At 40.5% G+C, this 27,543-nt stretch overlaps 2 protein-coding genes across 3 annotated transcripts in view; both read left to right on the forward strand.

The window, feature by feature from the left end:
- Positions 1-347: 347 nt before the first annotated feature.
- kiaa0232 (KIAA0232 ortholog) lies at positions 348-16,396 on the forward strand. The gene is made up of 9 exons (XM_008435063.3): positions 348-619; positions 3,024-3,135; positions 3,221-3,583; positions 3,689-3,829; positions 7,566-7,635; positions 7,746-7,830; positions 8,448-11,829; positions 11,911-12,019; positions 13,348-16,396. Exons 3-9 carry the CDS (start codon positions 3,362-3,364, stop codon positions 13,362-13,364), a joined length of 4,026 nt encoding a protein of 1,341 aa, XP_008433285.2. The 5' UTR covers positions 348-619; positions 3,024-3,135; positions 3,221-3,361; the 3' UTR covers positions 13,365-16,396.
- A 1,408-nt stretch (positions 16,397-17,804) lies between these two features.
- tbc1d14 (TBC1 domain family, member 14) overlaps positions 17,805-27,543 on the forward strand; it is a 44,531-nt gene continuing 34,792 nt past the window's right edge. Inside the window, exons 1-3 of one of the 2 annotated variants that reach the window (XM_008435067.3) lie at positions 17,805-17,965; positions 18,072-18,274; positions 21,056-21,782. In XM_008435067.3, the coding sequence (XP_008433289.1) occupies positions 18,226-18,274; positions 21,056-21,782 (776 nt within the window). In that variant the 5' untranslated portion in view covers positions 17,805-17,965; positions 18,072-18,225. Of the gene's footprint in view, positions 17,966-18,071; positions 18,275-21,055; positions 21,783-24,626; positions 24,829-27,543 lie in introns of those variants that run through there. The other variant, XM_008435068.3, reaches the window with a different exon arrangement.

Here is a 27,543-nt window from a genome sequence, read left to right on the forward strand (position 1 = left end):
CACAAATTATATTATAATGTATTCAGGCTGAAAAATCTTAAGGGCATCAATACTTTTACAGGGTGCTTTAACTATTGTCAAATGTAGATAAGATAATCCAATTGTAACTTTGTGAATATCAACATTGGTCACATTGATTGAAGTATTTATTGTACAGCACAATCTCTGCATTCAGTATTGCTCAGTGCCTTTCAATTTTCACTTTGTGTGAGAGCAAACTGTGGGAGTACTAGTTGGACTTCTGATGCAATACTCCAGGCGGAGGAATCAAACCTACCGCAGCGGGACGGTAGAGGTTTGCCTTGTTGCCTAGATACGAACGCGGAGGGTGGCGCATTCAATAGTCGTATGTGAATGAAACTGGCTCGTTGAAGGTGGACATTGTGGTTCCGCGTATCACCCGTCATCGACGAATGACCTTCCTGGACGGGAGCCCGAATGTCGCCGGTTTCGCTGACGCTCTGGTGAAGAAGCGCTAGATGCGAAAACAGCGCCATTTCTGTCGGCGTCCATGATACGCGCTGCTACCGCAGCAGATTCCAGAGCTCGAGCTCGGAACGGCAGCGGGAGAGAACTAGCCGCTCCCCTTTCGCTGCTTCTTTACTTCAGGCCACGGCAGGTGAGTAAACCGTCTCCGGTGGTGTTCTTTACATGTTGAGCTTCTCTTGCTCCCGCTTGGTGAATAATGTTAAGTTTGTTAACTCCTTCGCCTTATGACGATATGGCGCACATTTGTTGAGGGAAAAAAACGTCTGACTGTCTTCTGGTACGGTGCAGCCGCTGTTCCTCCCCCTCGGTCACAACAACAAGCGTAGCTACGTGAAAGCTAACGTTAGCTTTCAAATGGTTCCAGCCTTTTTGGACGCATTTACTCCTATTGTTGGCATTATGATATTTAAAGCCCGGTTCTTTTCGACTGCAAATTCGGCCTAATATTTGACGTATTTGTGTTTGTCGTCATTTTAATGGAAAGCCGTAAAAGCAGTATAACGCCACCACTGAGCGCAACCTCCCTTCACCTGCCTGTAACAAAGTGTTCTGTTCTTAATGGCAGGCATACGGCAACATCGTCATTAACCGCAAACGCCTAAAAGTATTCTGGGGTAATATACCTATGTCATACGATTAAAAGAGAGATACGTTTGTGACAGAATACGTGAAGCTCCAGGTAGCTAACTTGGCTAACATGAGCTAAAGGTCGGTGGTCCAGCTAACCTTGCGGTTTGACTGCAAAGCGACATAAATATCGCCATTTAATAACAGAAGTCACTATCGCCGTGTGTTTATTAAACAGCTGTACTGTTACCTAATGTTGTTCCACCTAGTTACGGAGCTTGCCTTAACACAGCGCAGTATTGTTTTTGCCACAAACTGCCGGTGTGTAACGCCATGTACAGCTGAAACCTTTTAAAATTATTGTAGTGTTATTTCTTCTTAGCTTCTCATGCTTCGCACGTTTGTTTGCGAAAACGTATAAATTACGAAGTGTCTTGGGAAAGATTTTATTGTAATTAAGTGCATGTTGTATACAGAGAACGGCCGTAAGGGTAAGTTTGACTTGCTGAATGAAGTTAGTATGTTGACAGCGCAGACAGAAACTGGCAGCCGGGGCTAATGCGCGTACAAGAGAACTGCTGGCTTCTCGACAACGGTCAGCCATATTTAGAAACCGCCGTGCCGGCCGGGCTCGTTAACCTCTCAGCTGTTCTCCCTCAGGGTGCCTGTGACTCAGTGTTATTGTGCATAAGGGTGCGGATCGCTCAAGTCGTATGGTAGCGCATAGCAAAGCTCCTTATCTTGCCCTTTTGACGTCTCCGACGGGTGACTCTGTAAATGCCACCGCTGAATGACGCCCGGATCAACCAATCAAATCTCCACAGTCTCCATTTGCTCGTCACGTCGTCGGTGTCCGAACCCGCAGTTTCACCATCTGAAACGCATGCTTTCTGTATTCCCTGCCCACTTCCACCCCTTCCCCCCCCGCCCCCCTAGCTGTCAAAAGTGGCTCACAGCGGCGGCGGCGATCCAGGACAACGCGTTTTGCCATGCTCTTTACTATTTTTGAGAATGGATATAAGTCGAAGTAAATGTGTTCGAGGATTATTCTTTTTTTTTTTTTGCTTTAATTCATGAATTTCAAAACAGACCTCGCTTTAACTGTTTTCATCTTCTAGTAAGCACAGGCTAGTGTGGGACTTCAGCATTATTTACGCACAAGTTATAATCAAGAATTATTTCTAACTATTATTACTGTCATAATAATGGTCTTTGTAGCATAAATATATTAGTTGGATAGAATTTTTTTGCCTTCATTTACATTTCCGATATTTATTTTTTAGTTTAATGAGCTAATTCTCATTTTATTCGAGTTCATATTTTAAAGGACTAATAAAGGAGATTCTGGAGGAGCCTTGATAGGCATATTAGTTTTAAATCTAGTAGAAAATGAAGGAATCAACCAATTTTGTCTCTAACCTCAAATATTGCACCAAAGTGCTGTCAATTGATTCTGATTCATCGTTGTCACAGTAAATTCCTATTCATGTTTAAAAATCAAACCCACAACCGTCCTTTTTATCAGTGATTGATAGTTTTACTATTTTCTCCATTATTTGTTCAATGAAAGCATCAGTAAATACCAATAAATTTGAAAATCCATTTACCGTGGGCAGCTTAGTGAAACAAATCCCACATCTTTGTGACTGGTGTCCTAAAGAAGTGCACTGCAAAAGAGAATGTTTTTCCAAATCTCTATTTGAGGTTGTGGGGTTGTATTTGCTGTGACTCACAGTCATACAGTTGCATAAAAAAGAAGTAATAAACAGCTGTTATTGTCACTTTTATCGTGACCGGAAAGTATTGTGATAAAACTTTAAGTCCGTATCGCCCAGCCCTATAATCACTCGTATTTTAACCGTAAACTGTGAAGAAGTTTTCTCGATACCTGAATATTTTGAGATGTAAATATGCTGCATTTTCCTTATTCTGCATAAAAACTCATACAGGCTGGTTTTGTGTTCCAGATTGTGCCGGTGCAGTAAGACCCAGTCCCACCATGGACCTCTCTGCCTGAGACAGAAACACGTCTTGTGTTTTGCTCAGCGGCCGTGAGCTTTCAGCAGCCATGCCTCGCCAGTAAAATCACCTTTCCTTTTTTATTTTCTTTTCTTTCTTTTTGCTTAAAGCAATAAAAAAGCATCCTACATGCCTCCCCATGTAGAGCCCCTTAAGTACATCCTGCTGGAGTGACGCCCCACCCTCACCTCATCGTCCAGATCGGCTCCGCCTCGTCCCTTTTCGCCTTCGCTAGCTTCCCGCCATGAGGCTGCTCTGCCTGAAGATGGCCTACACCTGAGGTCCCATGCGTCCCGTGAGCACCGATTCAGACGGTCCTGCTCCTGAGAACCTCTCTTGCCCCTTCCCCCTGCCCGCTTCAGAGATGTCCTTGCTCCAGTCGCTGGGGCCGGTGCAGAGCTGGCTCGGCCAGGAGCTCGAGAAGTGTGGGATCGACGCCATGATCTACACCCGCTACGTCCTGAGCCTTCTCCTGCACGACAGCTACGACTACGACCTGCAGGACCAGGTGAGCTCTCATTCAACCAAAGAAGAGAAACCCTAAAAGTCATTGTTTCTGTTTTTGAATTGTCACATAAGTGATTTTTATTGTTCTTTTTTTTTCTTTTTCTAGGAGAATGACATCTTCCTGGGATGGGAGAAAGGAGCCGGAAAGAAGTGGGGCAAGGGCAAGAAGAAAGGAGGGACCGACCTGAGTCTAGAGGAGATAAAGAAGCAAGCCGCCGTGCAATGCCTTCGCTCTGCATCTGATGAAGTAAGCTCTGTTCTACGCAGCGGTTGAAATCCTGTGGTTATCAGCTTCTGTTAGTCAACTTGGGTGTTAAGTTTCTGAAATGTTTGAAATAATCTCTAATCTTGGTTGAGGGAAATCCTCACTGAATTCCACCTTTAGCAATGACCTAACCTGATAATAAAAACTGTTCTTTGTATGTTTATAAGTATTCACACCTCTTAACAATTTCAGATTTTATGTTATAAAAATAGACATGCAGAAAATAATGTGCAGTTGTGCAGTGGAAGGAAGCTTTCAGTTTTTTAGTAAAAAAAAAAAGAAAACGACAAAAAAAAAAAAAAAACAGCAGACTTATGTGGGTGTGCTTTATTATTTTACCCTATTTACTCTGACGAATAAAATCCATTGCAACCTTTAAAACTCGTACACTATATAAGCACTCAATCTTTTGTGTGATTTAAAGTCAGTTTGGGTACAGATGTGCTTTGTTGGAGAATATTAATGAACAAATAGCAAAATAATGGCCAAGGAACCGAAGAGGGTAAGTGTAGGTAATGTAAAGCAGGCGTCCGCAGCCTTTCCTCTCGCTGCTACAGAATAAAACTCGTCTAGAGCTGCAAAAATGTTCTATACATGTGCTACATAAATGTTTTAACAACATTAAACTAAAATTGTTTCCTGTTTTCAGATTTTGGAATAAAATTAATCAACTATTACAAGAGGGGAGAAAAACAATTTTGTAGAACCATATGAGCCTTTTCTATAAATATACATAATGAAGAAAGATAAGTAGCATAGTTTGAAGATAGTTACTTTTAAAAGTCTGCCGTAGATATTAAAAGCAGGTTTTGCACAAGAACTTATAGAAAAGATCTTGAAATGTCAATTTCTTTTTGCATAATTAAAATTTTTTTTCTTTTTGTAAGACTCACAGAAAATATGCCAAAACTTCCAAAAATTAGAAAAAAATTGTTTAAAAAAGTAACTAAAAATGAATAACAATAAAAAAGTTTATGAAAACATAATAAATTAAGTACTAATAAAAAATATAATTGAATTAAAGCAGAGTATAAATGAGAGATTTACAGATTTCTCTGTTAAATAAACATAAATAAAACCATAAATATTCCTGCCCCGCTTCAGGATGATGCAAGTTTTGTGTTGATTCCACATAAAATTCACTCTGGTCTCTGTTCACACTCTGACAAACCCCGCCCCCCCAAATTTTGAAATGAACACGTTTACTAGGCACCGTGTGCTTTAAGAATCGACTATATTGGTCTTTGTTATTTAGGTGAAGTCAGGCGGATGTTGATTGCATGACTCACAACAGATAAGCAATGAACAAAGCTGGGTCAAAGAGGGAAGCCAGAGCATTGAAAAAGGGAAGATCTGGACTGAAAATGCATAGTCACCTTATTTGGCCGGGTGGCTGTAGCTTTTCTCATCATCAGGTCAGCACTCCAGCTTTCACCAAGCATAAAGCCATACTGTCCTGTGTTTTATAATTAATGAAGACCAAAAGGAACAGAAAAAAACATTTACTACAACCTGGCAGAAAAACGCACTTCTGTTTCTGTGTAAAAAGGAAACGGAAATATTGTTTTCTTCCATGACTAAATGGCAGTTTGCTTTAGTCGACGCAACATGAAAAGGTGGAGAGAAAGATCTGCAACACGGGAGCGGTGTCATGCTCCTCTCTGGGGGCCGGACTCTGTGCTCTGTATTCTTAAGCAGTAAGCGCGGCATGTGATTGCAGTAAAGCTGGCCGGCTGTCAGCTGACCGGCATTAGCAGCTATGCAGGAGGAAATAAAAGGACTGGAGCGAAGCGCTACAGCAACACTTTCTATTTCGGACCAGACCAGAGTGCAGCAGTAATCGGTCAGGTTGGAAACAAGAGCAGCTGTTTTGTGGTTTTTGTTGATTACAAACCCTAAGTTTGTAAATGAAGTAATTCATATTGTGTAGCTTAATTTAAGAAGGCAGTAAATTACAAGGATGTGTTTGCAGTAAATGTTAGCTGATGAAAGCAGTGGATGAAACTCATTGTTCTGCTGCTTTCTTTATTTTTGGAAGGATGTATGCGCTCCTGTTAAATGAACATGCCTATGGTGTCACAAATCAGCTGGCTGCAGTCGTAGCCGCTGGCCTTTGTTTACTTTGTTAGTACAAGCATTCCTTCCTCAGCATTAGTCATCTTATCTGATTTGACTGAAAAAAACAAGCTGATTGGCCTCTCTGTGCTGAATGTAGGGTACTCAAATTTCAAACTTGGTACTGATGCTAAGAAAAATAATCAATACTATTTTTGATATCGCTGTAACGTTTTATGGAAGCACATAGTTCTTTCTAGTTAAGAGAAAAAAAATATGATTTAATTACAATATGAGAATATTTTAACCTTCTGATTTGGGAAAAAGCTGACTGTTGCGGTGTTGCTGTGGGAGGGGAGGACAATGCGATAATTTAGAAAATGTGAACGGGTCGGTTTGTAGCTATTTTGATGACTATTTCATTTTGGACCCCCCAATTTTGGAAAAGTCTAGAATTGTCAAAATCAAAACTAGCAAAACTGGCTGTGCTTTGATGGACTTAAACTTTTTTTGTCGAAGGTAGCAAATCACATATATTTAGCACTTTAACTCTTATGTTAATGAGAAGAGTTTGAAACGGGAGGGACTAAGCGCTACAACTGGCTGACAGCTCAGTGTATAGGAGCAGAGAGAGATGGAGAAAAACAGAAATGTGCTTTTATTTCTAATCTTTATCCTCAACATAGAGCCTCTAAAACTACACACAGAAGAAATCTGGATATTTTTCTATAAAAGCCCTGGTGCTTTGACCATTAAGTTTTAGTTATGATACTTCCGAGATCTTATTTATTTCTACCTACTTATAGATTCTCAGCCATCCAGGACATGGCAAAACCAAAAAAGATTTAAACATAAAGCAACTTGGCAAGTTATAATTTAATTAACACATAATTTGTATTGAGAGCCACTACAATAAAACAATATTTATGAGGAATTTTATCAAGTGGAGTTGATCATTAAAGCTTGTATTTATTTATTTATAGCCATACATTTTTGTAATTTTGTACCAGAGATTATATCTGTGCCACTGAATCAAGCTCATATCTAAACATTTAAATCTTAGTTTTACTTTTATGGGTCTCAATAGTTTGCTTACTGAGAAAAACACATGTATGAACATTACCGCTTACTAGTCATATTTGGTCTTACAGCTCGAACACATAAACTTCTTAAGCCACATATTACTTTACATTTCACTATAACTTTGCTGGCCCCCCTGCCCCCCTCCTAAAAGAAATTGCTCTTAAAAAAATGTCCATTTATTGTCTCGCCCCAGCCCCCAATAATGAAATGAGATTTCCTCCCTTGATCTCAAAATGACAATTTTAACACCATAATTTCTGGGACAATTTATCATCCGGTAAAATATTTTTTTACTGTGACAGACCTGTCCTAGCGGAATGCATGCCATTTGTTCCCTCTGCTGTTTCAAAGTAGTTTGCCAGATCAACTACAACTTGCAAACAGACTGCAGTCATTTTATTTTCTGGAACATGTCTTTTAATAATTGAGATGTGGCAAATTTGACCATATATATATATACACAGAGTATGCAATATGTAACAGAAACATAGCATTTAGTTTCAGTAGCTACATTCTTTTAGTTGGTTACCTGGAAAGATGTGCATCTCAAATATTCCTCTTGTTTTTGTCTTCTGTGCAGAACTCTGGAATTGAGAGTCTGGTTGAAGAGCTTTGCTCTAAACTTAAGGACATCCAAAACAAACAGAAAGGTTTGAAACTAATATTTTTCTCTTGTTTAGCTGTCTTTATTGCTGTTAAAGAAAAACACACAAATGGCAATCTTACTAAGATGTTTTGCTGTTTTTGAATCATTTTCCAGAAGAGAAACGCATTCAAAAGAAATCGGATGGCTGTCAGTCACCAGAACGTGCCGATTCGCCTTCTTCTAAGGACCAGGTGGAAATGTAAGTTTGAAGTCTGATTGTAATTTATTTTTACATTTTTACGTAAATTAAATCTTCATAAACAGCAAATTTATTTAACAAATACAGTCGATGTATCGGCCATCTCTAAGCTTTATTGCATTTTCTCATGTTGACGTTCTGAGTTTCTTACAGATGAACACTGAATTCTTAGTTTTTTTTTTTTTGCCATTGTCTCATTATGAGTGAATAAAGAAATTTGGATGCTGAATACATTTTTGAACTTGCTTTGGATCTTCTCTACAAAATCCTTTAAAATAGATTTGATCTTGAACTCATCTGTCAGTATGTTACACAGCTGCAGAGTTGAGGCTGATCTGATTCAATGTTGGTCTCATTTAAAAAAAAAAAGAGTACCTTTTTGAAAGGCATTAAAGCTTGGTTAATTTGACATAAATGTGTAGGCAAACGTAATTTTTTAACATTGCTTTTTATAAGTAGAGCATTATCTTGATAGTTGTGCATTTTCTTGTAGTTTAATTTTATTTGTTCAGCTTTGTGGTCTTCTATTATCTTTGGTATAGTTTGTCACGAGTTAATAAAAGCTACTCTGATTGCAATTAATCTCCCTTTCCTCTTTTTTTTTGGTGTGACTGCAGGTACTATGAAGCCTTTCCTCCTTTGTCAGAGAAACCTGTTTGTCTCCAAGAGATCATGACGGTGTGGAACAAGGCCAAGGCCTGCACATACTCCAGTTCATCATCCTCTGCAGCTCCACAAACCAGCACAGACACCTCTTCCCCCAAAGACTGCAACAGTGATGGTGAAGCTGCAAAAGAGCGACACCTCGAGGCATGTGGTACCATCTCTACTGTGACCAGCGAGAGAGGCCAGCAACGACGGAGCAAGAAAGAGAAGGAAAACCGATGCCATGGTGGCGCAGCAGCGGAGGAGAAGACCATCAGTCACTCTAAGAGACAGATCAGACACAGATCTGAGGGCAAATATCGACCCAGATCCTGGTCTTCTGGTTCTAGTGAGGCAGGGTCGAGCTCCAGCGGGAACCAGGGTGACACAAAGTCATCCAGAAGCAAAACAGTTAGAGTAAGGCACAAATCCAGGGAGGCTGCAAAGAACAAGAGGACACGCAACAACGGGCAGGTGAAGCTGCAGATGAAGGTGATCGATAAGGAGGAAAGAAGAAACATGGGAGCGAGTGGCGGCGGCGCGACCGGCAGCGCTGCTAAACAACCACAGCTTTATAAGAAGGGGAAGAGACCGTTGAAGGAGATTCGTAAAGAGCTGGGCTGGCTGGAAGCGAGGGAGTCTGCAGTGGAGGCCAGAAACAAAAAAGAGTACAAGGAGGAGCCCCTGTGGTACACCGAGCCCATCACGGAGTACTTTGTACCATTCAGCAGCTGTCAAAGTAAGCTTGAAACGAAGTATCGCAGCAAGGTGGGCTCTCCGGATGGCTTCGGCTTTTCTGCGGAAATGGAAAGGCTGCCTGAAAAAATCCAGGGAATCTGCATTGCCAGCGAGAGCTACCAGCGGGCCTATCTACCAGCTGGCTCGTTTGTGGACGGGCACTTCGTGGAAGCGCCTGGCGACGCGGACAATGAACCCGCCGACCTCACTGACACTTTGCGTTGCTCTCAGCCAGAAGATAGTAGAGATTTAGATGACAAGCATCTGTCTGAATTCACCGACTTCTATGAAGTCGATATTTATCAATCCATGTTGGATACTAGTGCCTCAGACACGATACAAGAGAGTCGGATCTTGAGCCTGATTCGACAGAAAAGCAAAGAGCAAGGAGACAATGAGGCAGAATGCTGTTTAGTTTTAGATGGCCTTGAGCAGCAAGGGAAAAGTGCAATACAGGCAGACTCACAGGAAGCTTCGGGAACTGTTGGGTTTTTAATGGAGGATTTTGAAAACTTGGTACATGTATGGGGGTGTTACTCACCGTCTTCTTCCGAAGACATAGACGGTGAAAGCTTCCTTGGAGACTCTCCCGTCCGGCTCTCTCCGCTGCTGGATAGTGTGTCGTTGACTCTGAGCAAGCTATCCAGACCACTAGAAGATCCGGCCGTTCCTGAAGCTCCCAGTGAAGCATCTGCTTTGGATTCATCCTGCTTCTCCCTTTTTGAGGTGCAGTGTGATGGCGCCACTTTTCCCTTCCCCCGAGACTCGCTTTCTGTCAGTCACGAAAACAATACCAGTTCTAGTAGCTGTCTTGACCCGCATTCTAATAAGCAGTCCCGCTTGCTAATATGGACCAAAAATAGTGCCTTTGACGAAACGGAACACTGTTCGAACCTATCGACGCGAACTTGCAGCCCATGGTCGCATTCAGAGGAGACTCGGTCGGACAACGAGCAGGGCAATGCTCTGGCGGAGGACGTCGCTCCGTTCGGCAGAGACGAACCAGACAGAGTCATCCCTCCTCCTCTTTCGGGTACATATCTAGAAGATGAAATCTTGGAGTTTTTGCAGGAGGACTCGGGCAAAAAGTGCGAAAAAGTCAGCGTCAGCACAGCACCCAATCAGACCTTTACCAAAAAATCTAAATTAGAGTCCATTTGTGGCATAGCGCTAGAAAGGGATGAGAGCAAACCGTACAGCACAGACGTGTTTTCAGACAACTCGAACCAACAGAGTGACGATTACAGCTCAGGGATTATAAAAGACATTTGGACCGCAATAGGAGACGGGAAATTTGCCGCATCGAAGCACGGGACAGACAAGACAGGCAAGGGGTTCTTCTCCGATGAGTCGGGCACTTGCTGTTGCAGGTGTCTTGAGGTCCAGACTAAAGGAGTTTCGGTTCAAGGACCTCAGAAAAAGGCTGTGCAGAGATCCGAGTATCGCCTTTGGGACGGCAAGAAAGAAGAACAGGACTTGGCCAAAAACAAACTCTCTAAAGTAGACGCCGCTGGGGATTACACGACTCCGTCCAAGCCCTGGGACTTGAACTCCGACAAGGAAAGTACATCGTTCATCCTCGGAGGAGTGTATGGAGAGTTGAAAACACTAAGTGGCGATAAAAACTGGGCGGTTGTGCCGCCGAGCGATAGTCAAGATAGCTTGCTGCAGTGCGCCGCTGCTGCTGCTTCCGCGTCCAGCTCCGACATGCTGACCATCACGGGCAGAGATGTATTCATGAACACGGGCAGCCGCTTCGCCCCTGGGCACCGGCCCCTATGGAGGCCCCTCGTTTCCTTTGGGCAGAGCGACCAGGCCATTAAAGGAGGCGGAGATGGATTGAATAAGGGATTTTCTCTGATCTTCCATGAAGATTTGCTCGGATCATACGGGGGCTTGCACAGAGAGGAGCAAGGTCTAGAATACCCGTTTGCATCCTTCAACCTGAACAATCCCTTCTCTCAAGTCCTCCATGTTGAGTGTTCCTTTGAGCCTGAGGACATGGCTTCTTTCAGTCCGGGATTCAAGCCCAAATCTATTCTTTGCTCGGATTCAGAGAGCGAAGCCTTCCACACTCGAATTTACGGCATCAACCGGACGCAGTACAGAGCCATCCGCATTTCACCCAGGACTCATTTCCGACCAATATCGGCCTCAGAACTGTCTCCTGGCGGTGTTAGCGATTCGGAGGCCGAGACCGACAAAGAAGAGATGAGTTTTCCCATTGCGGCGCCGGTGGACGTGTTTGACGATCCTCAAGCCGACCTCAAACCTCTGGAGGAGGACGCCGAATGCGAGGGACCTTATTACGGGAAGTCAGAACTGGAATCTGGTAAATTTTTACCAAGATTAAAGAAGTCTGGCATGGAGAAGAGTGCCCAGACCTCTCTGGATTCGCAGGAGGGCTCAAGTACCCTTCTGCCGATTGCCGAGCAAGAGAGCGGCTTGAGCTGCAAAACGGCAGCAGCAGCCATGCCGAGTGCAGGCGAACAGGTGGATGTGGGCGAGATTCAACAAGAAGAATCTGCAGAGGAAAAGCAGCCCCACTTATGTTCACCAGCAGCTCAGACCCCCAAGTACGGGATCGCTTATGACTATGTTGGCGACATGCAAGAGGTAATGAAGGTTCACAAATTGTTGCAGTTGTGAATTTCACAGAAACATTGATCGAACGTTTTCTGTTTTTTTTGTTTCTAGTTCCCTCTGTTAAATAGAAGTGGTCAGGGAGGAATTGGCAGCCAGCAAGATGAGTTCTGGTGGCAGAACACAATTTGTTCCCCTCTTTTCCCTGGTTCTCAGTGTACAGGTAAGTCCAGATTTCAAAGTGGGCTTTTTCTGTCAGATTAACTCTAAACTTCAGCCAGATGTTCCCGAATTTTCATTGTATTTTACAGGGTAATCTGTGGTCTTTCCTTTATGTGGGTAATGCACTCAGTGGTACAACTGAACAAGAATTAGAGCTCTGTTCACATATTCATAGCAACCAATGTAGTAGTGAACAAAGTAAGAGTTGGCCTATGAAAGTGACCTAACTAAAAATATTAATATTATTATTTTAAAGAAGTCAATATAGAGCAGAGGTCTCATTTTCACGGCCCGCGGGCAAATTGCGGTATGGTATAACGGTTGCTAAAAACCATTTAGTCGATAGAACTAATTTCCTTACTCTGTTGTATTCTAAGCTGTAATGAAATGCATGAAGTTTTAGTGCAGTACAAAGAAATTAAAATCTTTCAGGGGTTTTACAAATAATCTCAGATGTTGAGTCTCATGTGGGTAAAAACTATAACAACTGTAGAAAATGTTATGTCATTTTATGTTGCACTTCAAAACACTGCACTGCACTTATTTTTAACCGTTTAGGGGTTAAAAACGTGTTGCTTGGCTATTATGTCTGGCAAGTCTTTCCTAAACTCGCTTTCTCTTGACATCATATTGAAAATATTTAAGTTTTGTTGTCACCAATATGTTTTTTTAAGCACCAGAAAGTTCTTCTACAACTAAGCTTGTGTTTTATTGTGAAACACTAACCTGATGGTATTCTCCCAACATTGAAATACAATTTTAAATAAGTGTCAAAGTTTTTAATTTTAATGCATCTTTCTATTCCATGTATGATATGGAATTATATTTGTAAACTACAAGTTCGAAGGCTTTTGAAGGATTTATGGACTTTGTCAGCTGTCTGTTAAATATCAAGCTCAAACAAGAACATTTTAATATTTAAAATTCTAGTCGTTGTTGGACTTAATTGTTGAAGATTCTGCTCAACAGTGCCATCTGGTGGGGTTTATGTCTCACTGCATTCTGTAGTTTTACAACTAGAAGTGAAGAATGATCTCATTGAATCACTGTGAATTTAAAGATAACGTTTTAGAATAAATACTAGATCTAGGAAACGGAGGCCATAAATTTAGTAGTTCAATAAAACAAACAAGTGTCATATAATATGTTATATAATATTTACTGTACTGTTCTTAGAAAAAAAATTCAGCTTTTTATTCATGGAAGACGTTCTTTTCAGTCCATCAAAAAAAATTTTAATCTAACGACCTCATTTGCTGTATCTTTTTGATGACGGTCATTCTGTTTTTAACTTTTTCTATTCTGCTTCTTTTTTTCCCTCCTCCCCAGGGAGCAGCAACATTTGACTTCTCCAGTTTTGCGGAGGACACCTGTCACCGAGAGGAGAACTTCCTCTGGTCTTGGGACTGGACCTCTACCAGCAAAAGATTCAGGAAAACCTAACGTAGGCTAATTTTTCTGAGACTCCCTCTCCAAAAACCTCCCCGTCCCAACACATAACCCTGTTGGCTTTTCATTTACTAACGTAAAAACAACAACCTTGTGTAATCAACAATCGGATCAACAAAAAGAGTGGAAAAAAAGGTTAAAGAAAAAAAAAAAAAAAAAAAAAGTTCTGTCTTTGAGTGATGCAATGATTATTCTGCACACCAGTCCTTTTTCACATCTCACAGTTAGCTTGTAGAGATGCTTCTATTTTTCTTTTTTTTTTTTCCTTCCTTTTTTTTTTTTGTTCTATCCTCGTCCGATTCCGTTCCCACCATTTTTTTTTTTTGAGAGCGAACCAAGGTCTCTGGTGGTCGGTGCCGTCTGAATGGTTGTGCATGTTTTTGTTCGTCCAGGCAGTCTCACTCCTGTTTTATTTTTTTTCTAGTTGAAACAGATGTTGCGTTTTGAAACAACTGCTGCCCCATTCTCTACTTTCTCTGCGTTAGATTCAGAAAGAAAATACAAGGATGTGAAGATTTTTCTTTTATTTGACTTCTGTATCGGATTTGAGAGTTTAATTTATCTTGATTGTGCAACTTTCTGAATGCGAAGTAGAGAATGTACTGAGCTTTCTTCTAAATATCCTCAACTTCCCTGTGTGTGAAAAATTGTCTTGAGTTTTTTTTTGTTTGTTTTGAATGGTGATAGTCTTTTAAAGAGCTAGTTGTAGATATAGTGTGGTTTGTGAGGTTAAAAAAAAATATTTGAAACAAAAATAACCATAAATTAATGTTTTTGTCGGGGGAACCAATGGTCTCCTTCAAATTGCAATGCTGTACACAAAATTGGTTTAAAAATAATCTACATATAAAAAAAAGGTTTTGAGCTAAAGATAGTATATAAGGTGGCTCAACTGCAGCCATCTCTCCAGACATCTGAGTTGCAGCTGAAACATTTTTCTAATATATTTTTTGTGAATTCTATGGTACAAAACATTGGTGCTATTAAAATGTTCCAAAATCTTTTGAAGTTCAATAAATCTGGCTGTGATACGTTTGACATAGTTTGTAGCCAGACTCCAGAAATGCTTCGGGGTTTTTTTTTTCATTATTATTTTTGCAAGTATGAAAATTTATGATTGAACACAGTTCTTACTTTAACATCAACTTGTTTTTTTTTAAAAAAAAGAATTATCTTACCTGTAATTTAATGATTAGTAGACATGTTTAAAAAAAAAAAAAATCTCATGTTTGAACACGTATTTTTGAGTTCAAAGCCAACCCCCCACTGCAGAAAGGAAAGGATGACATCACGGCAGATACAAAGGAAGCAAACCTTTTAACAAGTGGCTGGGCAACCGGCTAACCACAAAGCAAAGAGGAAGTACTCTAAATTACAGGTTTATTTTGTTTTTCCCATGTGAGGTGTCTTTTTTATTTTATTTTTTTTTATTTTTTATTTTTTTTATCTTTCTTTTGGGTTTATCTTGTTGAAATATTGATTCGTGTCTTCTCCGTTTTGTGTGTGGTGGTGTAGAACTTGTGAAGACACTGGTTCAGACTGAGTGTAGTTAAAAGTTTTAACTTCCGAGAAACGGGAACGGCCGCAGAAGTGCTTCTGCGCAGTAACTCGGAACCACACCTCCTCCCGCTCCGCCCTTTGAGCTGTTATCTAGAAACCCTCTGAAGTTTTCCAGGCTTAAAAAAAAAAAAAAAAAATCAAATTGAATGAAAGCGGTTTTCTTTTTCTTCATCAAAAATTATTTTCAATGAAGATTGAAGATAACATAAGTGAACTAATTGTCTCAAGTACCACAGATGTGAAGCACAGGCTACTAAAAATCCTCCCCCTGTATCGTCATGGAGTTGCTTCCACTTTCCTGAGTGTGAATGTTGTTTAAACCCAATGATAGTTTAGCCCTGTGGTACTTTAACAAAAAAGAAAATGAAAAATCCCTTCGAGTAGTGAAACGAAGCAAACTTAACTTCAGGGTCTCGTCCCCTTTCCTTAACAGTCAAAGATACTCAGGAATTTTTTTAATATAAGCATAATCTACACTCAGACCTGTGACAGTGCAGTGATGCATTGTTTTTTTTGTTTGTTTTTTTTTTGTCGAGCAGAAATTGGTGACAGAAGTTGTTTTCAAGCATACCGCTGTAATGACTGTCATTAATGTAGAGCTATAGTTTTAATTACGAAAAAAGTAAAAAAAAAAAAAAAAAAAAAAAAAATCGAAGCCATTGATTGCATAAACGGCGTGAGAGGGAATTTCAGGAGCCCTGAGTTCTATGCAATACGTTGGCGCATGTAAAAGCATTCTAAAGTATACATACGGACGCCAAGTCATGCAGCTGATTTATTTTATTTGTTGCATGCAGGGCTACTTTTGAGCGAGGGATGCCTGAGAACACAGAGGAATGTCTGAGAAATAAAGCATGCAAACGTCACACTCCATTGCTTTAAGTTGGATGAAACACATTATAGTTAAAACAGTTTAAATCGGTGAGAGAATGTTGTGCGTGTGTGTGAATGTATGCGAGAAGCAGTCACAAAAAGCACTTACATTGGATGGATTGCATCACATCTTTCTCCTCAAGTTTCATTTTTTTTAATGAGCTGTTTTAAAACAAGGAAAAATAAAAAATAAAGCCTCTCTGGCAGGAAAATGTATTCAGTGATTGTATGACGTGTTTTGAAAGGAGATGGACTTTTTGATGAAGTTTCGCCGACACTTTGGTCTGAAGTTCCGGCCTGAAGAACGCCATACGACGCTGAAAATCAGAATTTTTCTCGTCTTTTCATTCCCACCCAGAAAGATGCTCCTCCAAACCCCTCCCTCTTCCTTTATGACCCTAATAGATGTGTTCTAATTTCATGTACACCATGAGTAAATTATTTTGTTTCATTGTGGAGTTCCTTAACATCTAATAAATGAATAAAGCAAACCTCAGTCGGACTTGCTTGTTTTTTGTTCCAAGTACCAGTTCTACACTTCCACTATGTGACCTCTGGGTGGCACTAGAGTGCGTTGATGCTCCAAGCTGTGGAACCATATTTGCAAACTTATGCTACTGTGCTTTGCATTTTTTTTAAGTAAACTAATGTGGTCAGTTTAGTATCCATTGTGAAGTATTGAATAACTTTTTTTTTGTCTATCAACTTGTAGCAGTGAGCAACCTCACTTAAGACGATCCCTTCAAAGACCATATATATATATTTAGAGTTTATTTTAGCTGCAAATAGAGCTACCATTCTCTGGAGATTGAAATGTTTGCAAAAATAGCGTTAGCTCTCGTACGGTGGATAAAAGTTTGTGAGTTGCCATGTCCTGCGTCACGTTCTCAATTGGATTTGAGTGAGGACTTTGACAGGGCCACTCTAAACCATGAATATATGTTATTCGAAACTATTAGCACTTATATTTTTAGGGTCATTGCCCTGATGGATCACTAGTTTTTATCCCGGGGTTCTGTGCTCTCTATGTTCCCATCAACTCAGGGCAGCTTCTCTACCTGTTGAAAAAAATTATCCTTTGCTTCATGATGCTACCACTGCCGTGTTTCACATTTGGAAGGTTGTGTTCCGGGTAGTGTGAAAATAGTGCTTTGCATGTTGGGTAAAAAGTTATATTTTGGTATCCTTCCTTTTGGTAAGTTGGGGTGCCAGCAGTACCCCTAGAAAAAATTCAGGATGGTGACCAAGTCAGTAAAAATTTTGGGTGGCAGAAATTAAACCAAAAATAAATAACATTTATTTGGTTTTACTTGATTGTAGAAGATAATTCTCTATGCCTTTGTTCGTGAATTGAACATGATTCCCTGGTGGGGGGGCAGTAGGGTGGCCGTGGCCCGGCCTTGAGGGCGACAATGTCGGGTGTACAGCCCTGTCTTTTTATTGTTGAACATTTAAAATAAAATCTTAAACTGCTTCATAACTTCACCTCCGACCTGTCTGAAGTGTTCATATTCTCTGTTCTCTCATGTACTGCTACAACAGCCTTGCCAAAACAGCTGTATTTATACCGGGATTAAACCCAGGTGGACTCTTGGCTACTTAACAGGTGACTTCTAAGGACAAGTGTTCGTACCTAACTAAAACCCACGCGACATTTCGCTTCCGCCTCCCCCGCCCCACAAATACATTGAGGTTTACGGTTGTAGTGGGAAAAAAATTAGTTCGAATAGTATGAATAGCATTTTAACCGGGTGTGCAGGTGACGTAGGTCGATTATTAACGCCTTCAGGTTCAGACAGGTGAATCTATCGACAGCAGACGTTCTTGACTCGATTACACCGCACTCCACGTACAAGTTTGTTTTAAAATGGCGGCGGAAGCGACGAAACAGGTATGATTAAAGAAAAAAAAAAAAACCTTCCACCGTAAAGGTTTAAATGTGCCATTTGTACACTTTATAAAGTAGCGGAAACCGCTTTCATCTCCCGTTTCGATGCTAGCAAAGAAATTAAACTATAAAAGTTGTTCACATTTGTTTCCAGTTGAGGAAGCGCTTTTGAGAGAAGTGAGTTGGCGTCAGCAGCAGCAAGTGCACTCTGAGGAAGAGAGGTGGTGCGACGTGGTGTTTGTGTTTACCGGCCGCTTGTTTTACCTCCCCCCTCCACCTGTAGTGACTTTATGTGACCGCGGATGACCTCCCTCCAGAGCCGTTTGTGTGGAGGAGCCATGGGGGAGATGGTGGAGCCGCAGTAGCCCCAGCATCATCATGGATCTCTCCAAGCGGACGCTACCTGGCATCCACCTGTAGCGTCCACCGGCTGCGGCATGGCAAATCCGAGCCTGGGCCCACAAAAACAGATGGACGGCCGCTCCGGTAAGGCAGTTTGTTCCACTTTAACACGTTTAAATAGCAACACTCCCTGCCATTAGCTGTACCGCCCTCGAGTCTCGGTCCCTTTTTAACATTCGCCAAACTACATGAGAAAAGAGGTTAAACTGAAACGTATATCCCATTTATTGTAAGTAGCGAACTTATCAAGACTTAAAAGGTATCTTTTTGTGTATTAATGAAGTACGTCATTAATTCGGCTTCTGTGTTTAAAACACACGACGCAAATTGGAAAGAGAAAATAAACTTTTTGTTTAGCTTCAACTTTTTAAAATATGTATTTCAGTTCAGTGTAGACCAGCTGTAAAATGACGTGTATCATAATAAAAGCATATTTGAGAGGAAAACAAAAATAACTTTGTATTGGTCAAAAAGTCAGTGTAAAGGCTGAAATTCTGAAACAGATTAACACTTATAAAAAGTCGCGATCCAGCTTTTCAGAATGGCTAAATTTAACTGTTGCTATAAAATTGCTACTTTTACATATTCCCACGGAACATCCAGCACACCGTTTGGGATGCAGGACTTTTTCTCAATAATGAGAATAAATATCACTTGTAATAGATCCTCTATGGTCTATTCCATAAAAAGGTCACATCCTTACCAAAACGGTGGTTTCCTAGCCTAGTCAAAAGCACGAGGTGGAGTACCAATGTCTAACAACTGATGGTGTCCTCCAGGACATGTTACTGTGGAATGTTGTCTCTGCTGCCTGAAAAGTGGACTGCTTGCATGTAATGAGGCTGATACAACAGTCTTCAGTCAGAGGCCTCTTCAAATTAGTTGCAAGACTTACAGCTGCTGGAGATTCTTCCCGTTCACAACATCACCATCCATTGAAGATACCTGGATGGTATGAGTTATGACATTTAATTCCATTTTCAGATGAATAAAAATCATTTCACCATTTAAAAACAATAAATGATATTTGACAAAAGTGAATTCAGATTATGTTTTTTTTTTTAAGTCAAATGTCTAAATTTGGAATTAAAAATTAGATCAACTTAAATTTTAAATTATAGAAACAGCTAAAAGACGGTTTGTTTGAGTTACCTGAACATTCTGCTAAATCAACCAGTGTTATTAATAGGAATAAAAAATAGGTAATTATCAAGCTAATTCTGGTTTTGAATAGAGCAGCATAATAACCAAGCAATTGTAGCAAAAAATATTGTCTTAGTTGGGTTAAAAAGTTTTTTTTTTTTAAACTTTAATTAAATGCAGAAGCTGAAGGCATTGCTTAATATTGTTTCCTCTTTCAGAGGCAACACCTAAATGACTTAGCCCATATTTCAGCTTTTGTCATGCTGTCAGTGTAGAGATTAAATGCCTTTGCTGGTTAATTTTGATCCGATGAGTCATGGAGCATGGTTTGTGCATCTATTCAAACGGGCGGTTTTGCGAGTCTGACCGTTCTTAAAACTTTGAAAGCACGACAACACTTCTCCACTTTTGTGTTTGCTAAATTCTTCACTGCATTGGTTCTAAAAGGAGTGGGAACAACCCGTTTCTTGTAGATTACGGCCACTGTGGTGCAGGATCAACCTGTCGCATAGTTCCGTTAAAACAATAAAAAAATAGCTTGCAGGACTCGCATGGCAGCCAGCAGATCAGGGCTTTAGAGCTGGGCAGCAATCTGGCTCTGGAACGCGGCTGAACGGTCGACTGGCTACCATGTTGCTGTTAAACGAGTGTTTTCCGTGTTAATGTTTCACTTTGCTCACTCACACACGCCACAAAGCTGCAGTTTAAAGCCTGATGTAGCCCAGCTGGGGCTCTGTTCAGATTACATTCCAGGCTCCAGTTACAGCCTGGTTATTGTGGCATTAAATTTCCTCCTTTTGTATCCTGTGTCTTAGTAAATTTTAAGGAGGCTTTTAATGACTTTGTGTTTTGTCGATCCAATATTTTTCAGTGTACGTTACATTGCTAAGGGTTTTACTGACTGTTTAAAGTTGATTCATGGTTTTATTTACAAGGAACTGATAACTGAATTAAGTCTCATAAAACTGATTTGTGTTGCAGAATGATGCAAGCGTCACTATAACGGCTCCTACATTCTTAGACAAGTGAGAATCAGAATTATTTGCGAGTGTGACCCTCCCAGTTTTTGTTCTCCACCTATTCTGATCCTTCTTGATAACTCACTGCACCCCCAAGTCCTGCAGTGATTCTTATCTTTGAAATGAACTGAAAATAAATCAGTCAAGCTGTTTCTACATTTTAAAGCCCTTTTAAAATCAGAATGCTAAGTGCTTTTTTCCAGCTTTATAAATCATTAAGTAGCTTAGCAATGTATCATTCCAAAGACTGTGTGTATTCACTGGATCGTGACGTGAATGTGCTCCGAGGAAGAACAGTACAAAAAGTACATTTATCTTCGGTGTTTTTGTTTTTTGTCATATATATAAGTCATATTTTTACACCCACATGAGATTTGCGAACAGATTCTGGTAAATGGGTTGAGTACTGAATTCAGTTCTTTGTTACTGTGTTTGCACTTCTTGTGTTGATAAATAAGAGACCTTGGGTGACTCATAAAAATATTGCTTTTTAATGGTGGAAGTGAACAATCATTAAATATGGCTGATCTTTAAAGATATCTGGAATTATCTACTAGCCCTATATTCAGTAATTCTTTACAAATTGGAAAAAGGTCAAATAGGAAGCCAGAGCTGGTTTCTTCTTCTTAAGTTTTATGTTTAATTAACACATTACAAGCTGAGTTGAAGTGATTTGTAAAACTGTACTTTCTGCTCTATCTAGGGGTATCTGCTGGAGTCGTTGTGAAGAACGGATCTTTGGGCAACGAATCGAGCGCCTCCAACTCGTATGACAAACCCAGCTGTGCTTTAGGCAGCGAGCTGGTCCTGCCCAGCTACAAGCCGTCCTGCTCCTCCACTCCCATCTACTACAGCAGTCCCCAGAAAAACTGCTCCGACTTGGACCCGGACCGCCACAGCTTGACCTCACAGGACTCGGGAATCCCCACTCTGGAGATCAACCCTCCGGACCACGGCCACCATCACCCGGCAGACGCCGCCGAAGACTGTCCCGCCACTTTACCCCTGGACGATAACCTGGCCGACAGCAATGGCATGCACAGGTCCTCCACCTTCCCCCGCAGCGGCTACGACTCCGTTCGACACTTCAGTCCCACCGTCAGGCTGACGGCCGCGTCGGGGCTGAGCGTGGGGGGCGGAGCCCTGAACCGCAGTGACGACATCTCGGTGTGCAGTGTGTCGAGCATGAGCACCGAGCTGTCCGTCTCCAACGAGGACATCCTGGACTTCACTGTCACTTCGGATTCCAGCGCCATTGTAACCCTGGAAACGGATCTTAGTGGCTCGGCCCACTTCTCGGACGTGGCGCTGTCATCGCCACCACCGGGAGATTTCCGGAGTCCCGGGCGAGGGCGTTCGGGGACGGGCGGCATGCAGCTGGACGACGGAAAGCTCAAGAAACTGGGAGCTTTTTCCAATTTGTTCAACAGGCAAGTAAACGCTCACCTGTCACAACAACAGATTTTAAATTGTTCCAGAAATTATTGCGATAAACTATTATTGTCATTTTGAGAAAAAGGCTTATTAATGCAAGTCTGCCCAAAGAGAAAAAAACCCTTGAATTTCTGAAGAAGATTTAATACTGGAACTGGAAAACATTTTAAATGCGCTCAATGAACAAACAAAACGACAGTATGTAAAATGAATTATGAAGTCTCTGTGGGGAAACAGGCAAAGGTGGCAGGTGGTGTTTCTCAAAATGGCAACTTTTCAACGTTTATCGTTGAAACCTTTGATGGAGACAGTTGCCTAAATGGAGATTATTGCTCTCATTTTAATTTGTAATTAATTGCTTATTGTGATAGTCTTAACTGTATCCACCTCCCAATGTCTGTCAAAACATATCACTAAATTGATGCCGTTTTATTGTGAAATTCTCAACCCTTATTAGCGTTCACACACATTTGCCATGTTACATCCACACACCTGGTAGAGACTTGCCACTAAACACCTGCAGCTGTTATTGCAGTGAAACTTGGCTCTAAAAATGCTTTGACAGATTCAAAACATGTAGAAAACCATATGTAAATTATATCTTCCACTTTACTGTGTTTTCTGTTGATCTGTTACAAAACATATTTATGATTGTGGTTGTAAAATGACGCAATGTAGAAATATTAGAGGTACAGATATAATTTTACAACACACCAACTTGCATAGATACAGACGTTTACAGAACTTGTTGCTCATATGTTCACACACAAACCTATTTTTGTTGTTGATAACATCATCATCATCATCACGATGACTACTACTGAAATTGCATTGATGTTTGGCGCTATCTTCTACAGTCACCTTATTTTTTCTTTCTTTTTTTCAACAGTAGTCTGTCCTATATTTGCTAAGGAGAGACATTGAAGTTGTTGCCAACTCTCTTCACACTGAATTGATCACCCCATTCGAAACTTAGGCTTCAAAAAGAGAGCTACAAATATCTATGAGTATACTGGCTAAAAGTGGGGGAAGCAAATAGCCGTCATCATAGTGAAGCAATAGCATGTTCTGTGCTTGAGAGAGCTTGTCGAAGTAGACATTGCTCAAGGTTGTTGTACAAACTTGGCTTGGCCAAGACATGCTCCTAATCCCTCAAGCTACCTTATGTTGGAGTTTACCCAGTCCGTGACCCCGGTGACCCTGACCTTTTGTTCCCCACATGGTGAAACATTTGTAAGTTACTGTCATGCCACCTCGATGAGAAAATGTTCTCAAAGTAGAAACGTTCACAGGACACACACACACCACTTCTTAAAAAAGGAGATCTTAGTTCAGTGAGTCTAGATTTTATAAATAGTTTTTCATGAATATCTAATGAGGCATTTAAATTCTTCACTCAAGTGCACAATTTGAATATAGCAGCTCACTGGTATTCATGGGGGTTAGGAACCATAACATCCTGTGAATAGCTAAAATCCACAAATATGCATTAACAGACAATGGAAATTGTCCTAGCACTACTGGAGAAGCTAACATCCACGTTCTTCTATGCCTCCACTCCTCAGGATGTGAATATAGCTACGGGATTGGCTGCTTTGAAAACACCAGCGGGTAGCTTGTCAAGTAGCATTGCGCCTAGGTATTTTAACTTCCCAATTATCATAGTCTTTAGTATATATTGTATGTAAAATCTGTGAAAAGGTAAATTTTTCTACAATTTGAACCCAATTGGATACTTGGTTTTCTGTTTATGCAACTTTGGACTTTGTGCTTTGGGTAGGATTCACCATGTGATTTCTGCAGTGATGTTCAATCATTGCTTATTTCTTAAAATATTGCAGTGATTTGCAAATTGTTGTTGTTTAAAGTTTGTACTAGCTGGACCGACTCTTAGAAAGCAGAGCGGCTGGTTAATAAATCTTCATATGTTCTTAGCTGTGCTTTATAGTAGCCTTGGAGCTTAACATGATTTTATCCTTGTTAAGTGTTAAAGAAACAAACAAAACTTGTCTTTCACTTCCCCTCACTGCTTTACCACATTACACTTTCTACTGGACCCCTGAAGTTCCTTGAATTTACAGTGACTCACCTGCAGAACCGTTGATTCTGTACCAAGTTATCATTTCTCTATTTCACTTCTGAAGAGATAAATGCAATCAAGCTCTGCAGGGTTTCTGTTATTGATGCAAAGTTTTCAGTGTCCTTTTTTAATAAATTTTTATTTATTTTTTTTTACCTCTTACGTAATAAATTTCAACTAATTTATTACTAAATAGAAGAACTTTGCCACCAGCAACTCCAGTCTTTTTCATAAATTGAATCTTTTGAAACTGCTTCATGTGGATCTAGCAGGTACTTTCACTAAGGGGATTCACGCTGGGAGCTGAAACCTTAAATCAAGGAAATGCTTTTCAGTTCATGTTCTGTTGAAAGTTAACTTTTTGACTTTTTCATTGGTACTCTTATTTATTCTGCAGTGTCATTTACTGTCTTTGTGCTGCAGTCCTTTCAGAATAAGGCACTTCTGGATTTCTAACAAATACCAAACAGCCAAGGACATTGGCTGTTTGTTACTTATTGCTCTTTTCAGTCTCTCATTGAACCAGAGAAAATGTGAGCACAGCAAACTCCAATCTTTCAAGCACACACACTCCATAAACAAATCAAATCTGTTTATGTATAGGATAATGAGTCACATGGCCACCACTCCCTTTGGTCCCCTCCTCTTTTTACGGTTCTGTTATCATTCTTACCTCCGATAGAGAAGTTACTCATTTCCTCCTCCCATTTAGACGAGGCATCTCCGTGAGGAGGCGGGTACGCTCTGGAGGAGTCGGCTCCTGCTCTCATTCTTCTTCAGCAGTCTGAGTCTGTAGGACTTTGCTCAAACTGTGAGATCAGCGGACCTGAATGTTGACCTGAGGCAGAGCTCTTGAGTAGTCTTCTCTGTGAACATTTAGCAATTACATTTGTGACTCTCGGCTTTGATTTGAAGCGAGTGAGCAGGATGGCAACTCCATCCCTTCTTCTGTACATTGACAGGTAGGTGAATGAATGCAACAAGCTTTGCGATGCACAAAAGTTGCCGATTGTTGACTCCTGATTCTGATCAGTTATAAAAGTATGAGATCGCCTGCTAGTTTCTCCTGCATAAGGTCTTTTTAGAGAAGACGACCTGGAACGTTCACATCACTGCAGTCCGACGTGGGAAAAACTTGATGTTCTCTTGCTATCTTGTTCTGGCTTGTTTGGTATTTCCGTAACAACTGAACTCGCTGCCAGCTCAAGAATTTGAGCAATCTTATTCCCAGAAATCAGGGCTGTACACTATCTCTGTCAACCTCTGAAGTTCTTGAGACTTGACAAATCTGAGCACAGATCCAACATACAACCATTTTTTCTGTCGGCCTTTGTAGCCATTCCACTTGAGCGCTCGAGCATAGCCGCAGCCATTCAGCTGTCACATTGAGGCACATTTGGCCCGGACTGAATGCAAATTGTTGTTCTTGCTTATTGGAGGTTTGGATGGAGTAAACTAAAGCTATACTGAAGAACACACTCTCTGTTATTGTATTTTAGACTATAACTCAAGGCTCTTGGTTTAAAGGTGGCCATTGCCCTTTGACCCATGTTGGGTTGTTATGTCTTGGTTCAAAAGGTTACTCAAGTTCAATGACTGACAGTATCTGTCCTCTCCACCCTGAGGCTAAGAATAGCTCAGTTTCCTGATAGTCCTTATCAGCATTTAAATCAGATTGATAGTTTCATAAACTAGCTTGCTGGCTTGCTTTAGCTGCTGTTCTTTTTGGCTTCTTGCTTACATGGTGTTCTTGCTTCTCTTTGGTGCCAGTGGAACTTCTTGACTTGGCAAATTCAACATCTCACAATGCTGAATTTGTGTTCTGTCTTTTTTAAGAGCACCAACTCGATGTCATAAAAGACAAACATCTTCGAAAGAAGTCACTTTCTGCCATTACCCGACCACAAATAGGACATGTTGATATATCTTTTGGGTCCCTCCTCCCTCATCAAACCTTACTCGGCTACAGAATGAGGAAATGCCTTGAGCTGCTGCTATTAGCTTCATATGCTTTAGTTTAGCTAGAGCAGAGTGGAAAATAGAGCAGTCCGGTGTTGAATGTGTCACTTTGAGGAATGTGGGGTGAAATGTCAGCATCCAACAGTACATATTCGTGTCGAGGCGTCATACCTGACCTTTTACTACATAGATTTGATTGAACGTGAAGTACAACTTGACACTTTGGCTAAAGATGGAATCATTGAAGAGTCAGAACACAAGACAGAAGGGGTCTTGTGTTTATAGGTTGTCAAACTGAAAACTGAAAGTGTCGCCTCTCCCCACTGTTTTCACTTGTGAGATATGGTTGATGTCTGTGTGGCTGGTTTTTAGAAAATACTAGTTGAGGTTGTCTGAACAGCTGCACAGAGTGCTGTATTGGAAAGCGCTAAATCCACTTCCTCTCAGCCACTCTTCTACTTTTCAGTTAATGTTGCTATTTGCTGTGAGCTCCAAAGAATAACAGTTTGTAGTTTTCTCTTTATTTTTATTTATCTCATTGTTAAAGCTCTATTAGACCGTCTTTGACTCATAACTGTTTACAGCCAATTCAGATTTCTGTCTAAGAACTGTTTTATGTTCTAGGCTTTACAATTATTTCAAGACAAAATGTTTAGTTCTCATGTTAGCCTAGCTATAGCATCCTATAGTAATAATAGGGACAGTTAGCATTGCCAGAACAGCCATCGTAGATTCTCACCGTAACTCTGTAACTGTTTGCTGTTGCAATACTGCACACAAGTAAAGGCCAGCTTGTATGTAATATTTTGTTCTTGTACAATTTTCTTTCAAGTAATGGTATATTAGCACATTATGTACATAATGTTCTAGTGATCTTTCATGATGTCACTTCAATGGTTCTGCAGGTGGGTATTATGGTGTGTATTACACTGTCAGTATCAGTGTAATATTTACAACTTCAGTGTAATATTTGTAGGTTTAATCCCCTTTTAATTCTTATTACAAGAGACAACAAAAGAAAGTGCCGGAAATCCACTTCTGCACTGACGTTCCTTTAGGATTTCCAGTCATTGGCTGAAAATTATTTGGCATATCTTTTTTTTTATTATTATTATTATTTGACATCAAGCGACTGAGATATGTAATTACATTAGAATGCACAATATACCTGCATTAATGTTCTTGCTGACCATTGTTTGTCATTCTTTTAACATACTGATATTGGTCTGATAAGCACCGACGTTTAGAAGCTGTGAAAGGGTTAAAGAGTGATTGGTTATTAGCAGTGTTAATATCATACATTTTTGAAATGTTCATTTGAGTACATCCCTAATTTGCAGTTAAGCAATGAGAAACTCGAGTAGCCCTGAATAGAGTTGTATTATTTGTTTGGCAACTTCAAACTACTTTTATTGTTGTACCATAACATTCTTATAATACTCAGTCGTAAACATTTTTATCAGCTTCTGAAAGCTCAGACCTTGAACTGCTTGTGGCATAAACCAAACACTTCCTTATGTTTTCCTGGTTTGGTCGGTTATCACCTGTTAATGTGAACCAGCTGCCATCTGATCAAGCTCTCCAAATGAGATTTGCAGCGCAAATAAACCACCATTATTAGGAGCCTCTAACATTACAAGCCATTATTTCTCCTGTCAGATTACATCAAGTCTATATTTGACCATACTTAGAGTCTGTTGAGGCTTTTAATTGAACTG

Source organism: Poecilia reticulata, chromosome 18, assembly GCF_904066995.2.
Source record: "Poecilia reticulata chromosome 18, P_reticulata-male-v2, whole genome shotgun sequence".
In the NCBI taxonomy this organism is placed as follows: domain Eukaryota; kingdom Metazoa; phylum Chordata; class Actinopteri; order Cyprinodontiformes; family Poeciliidae; genus Poecilia; species Poecilia reticulata.

What these genes read in the sequence shown, in the direction of transcription:
- kiaa0232 (XM_008435063.3), top strand. Translation starts at nt 3,362, where the DNA reads ATGCGTCCCGTGAGCACCGATTCAGACGGTCCTGCTCCTGAGAACCTC. An exon ending in CATCCAAAACAAACAGAAAG is followed by an intron (nt 7,636 to 7,745) that starts GTTTGAAACTAA and finishes ATCATTTTCCAG; the next exon opens with AAGAGAAACGCATTCAAAAG. An exon ending in TCTAAGGACCAGGTGGAAAT is followed by an intron (nt 7,831 to 8,447) that starts GTAAGTTTGAAG and finishes GTGTGACTGCAG; the next exon opens with GTACTATGAAGCCTTTCCTC.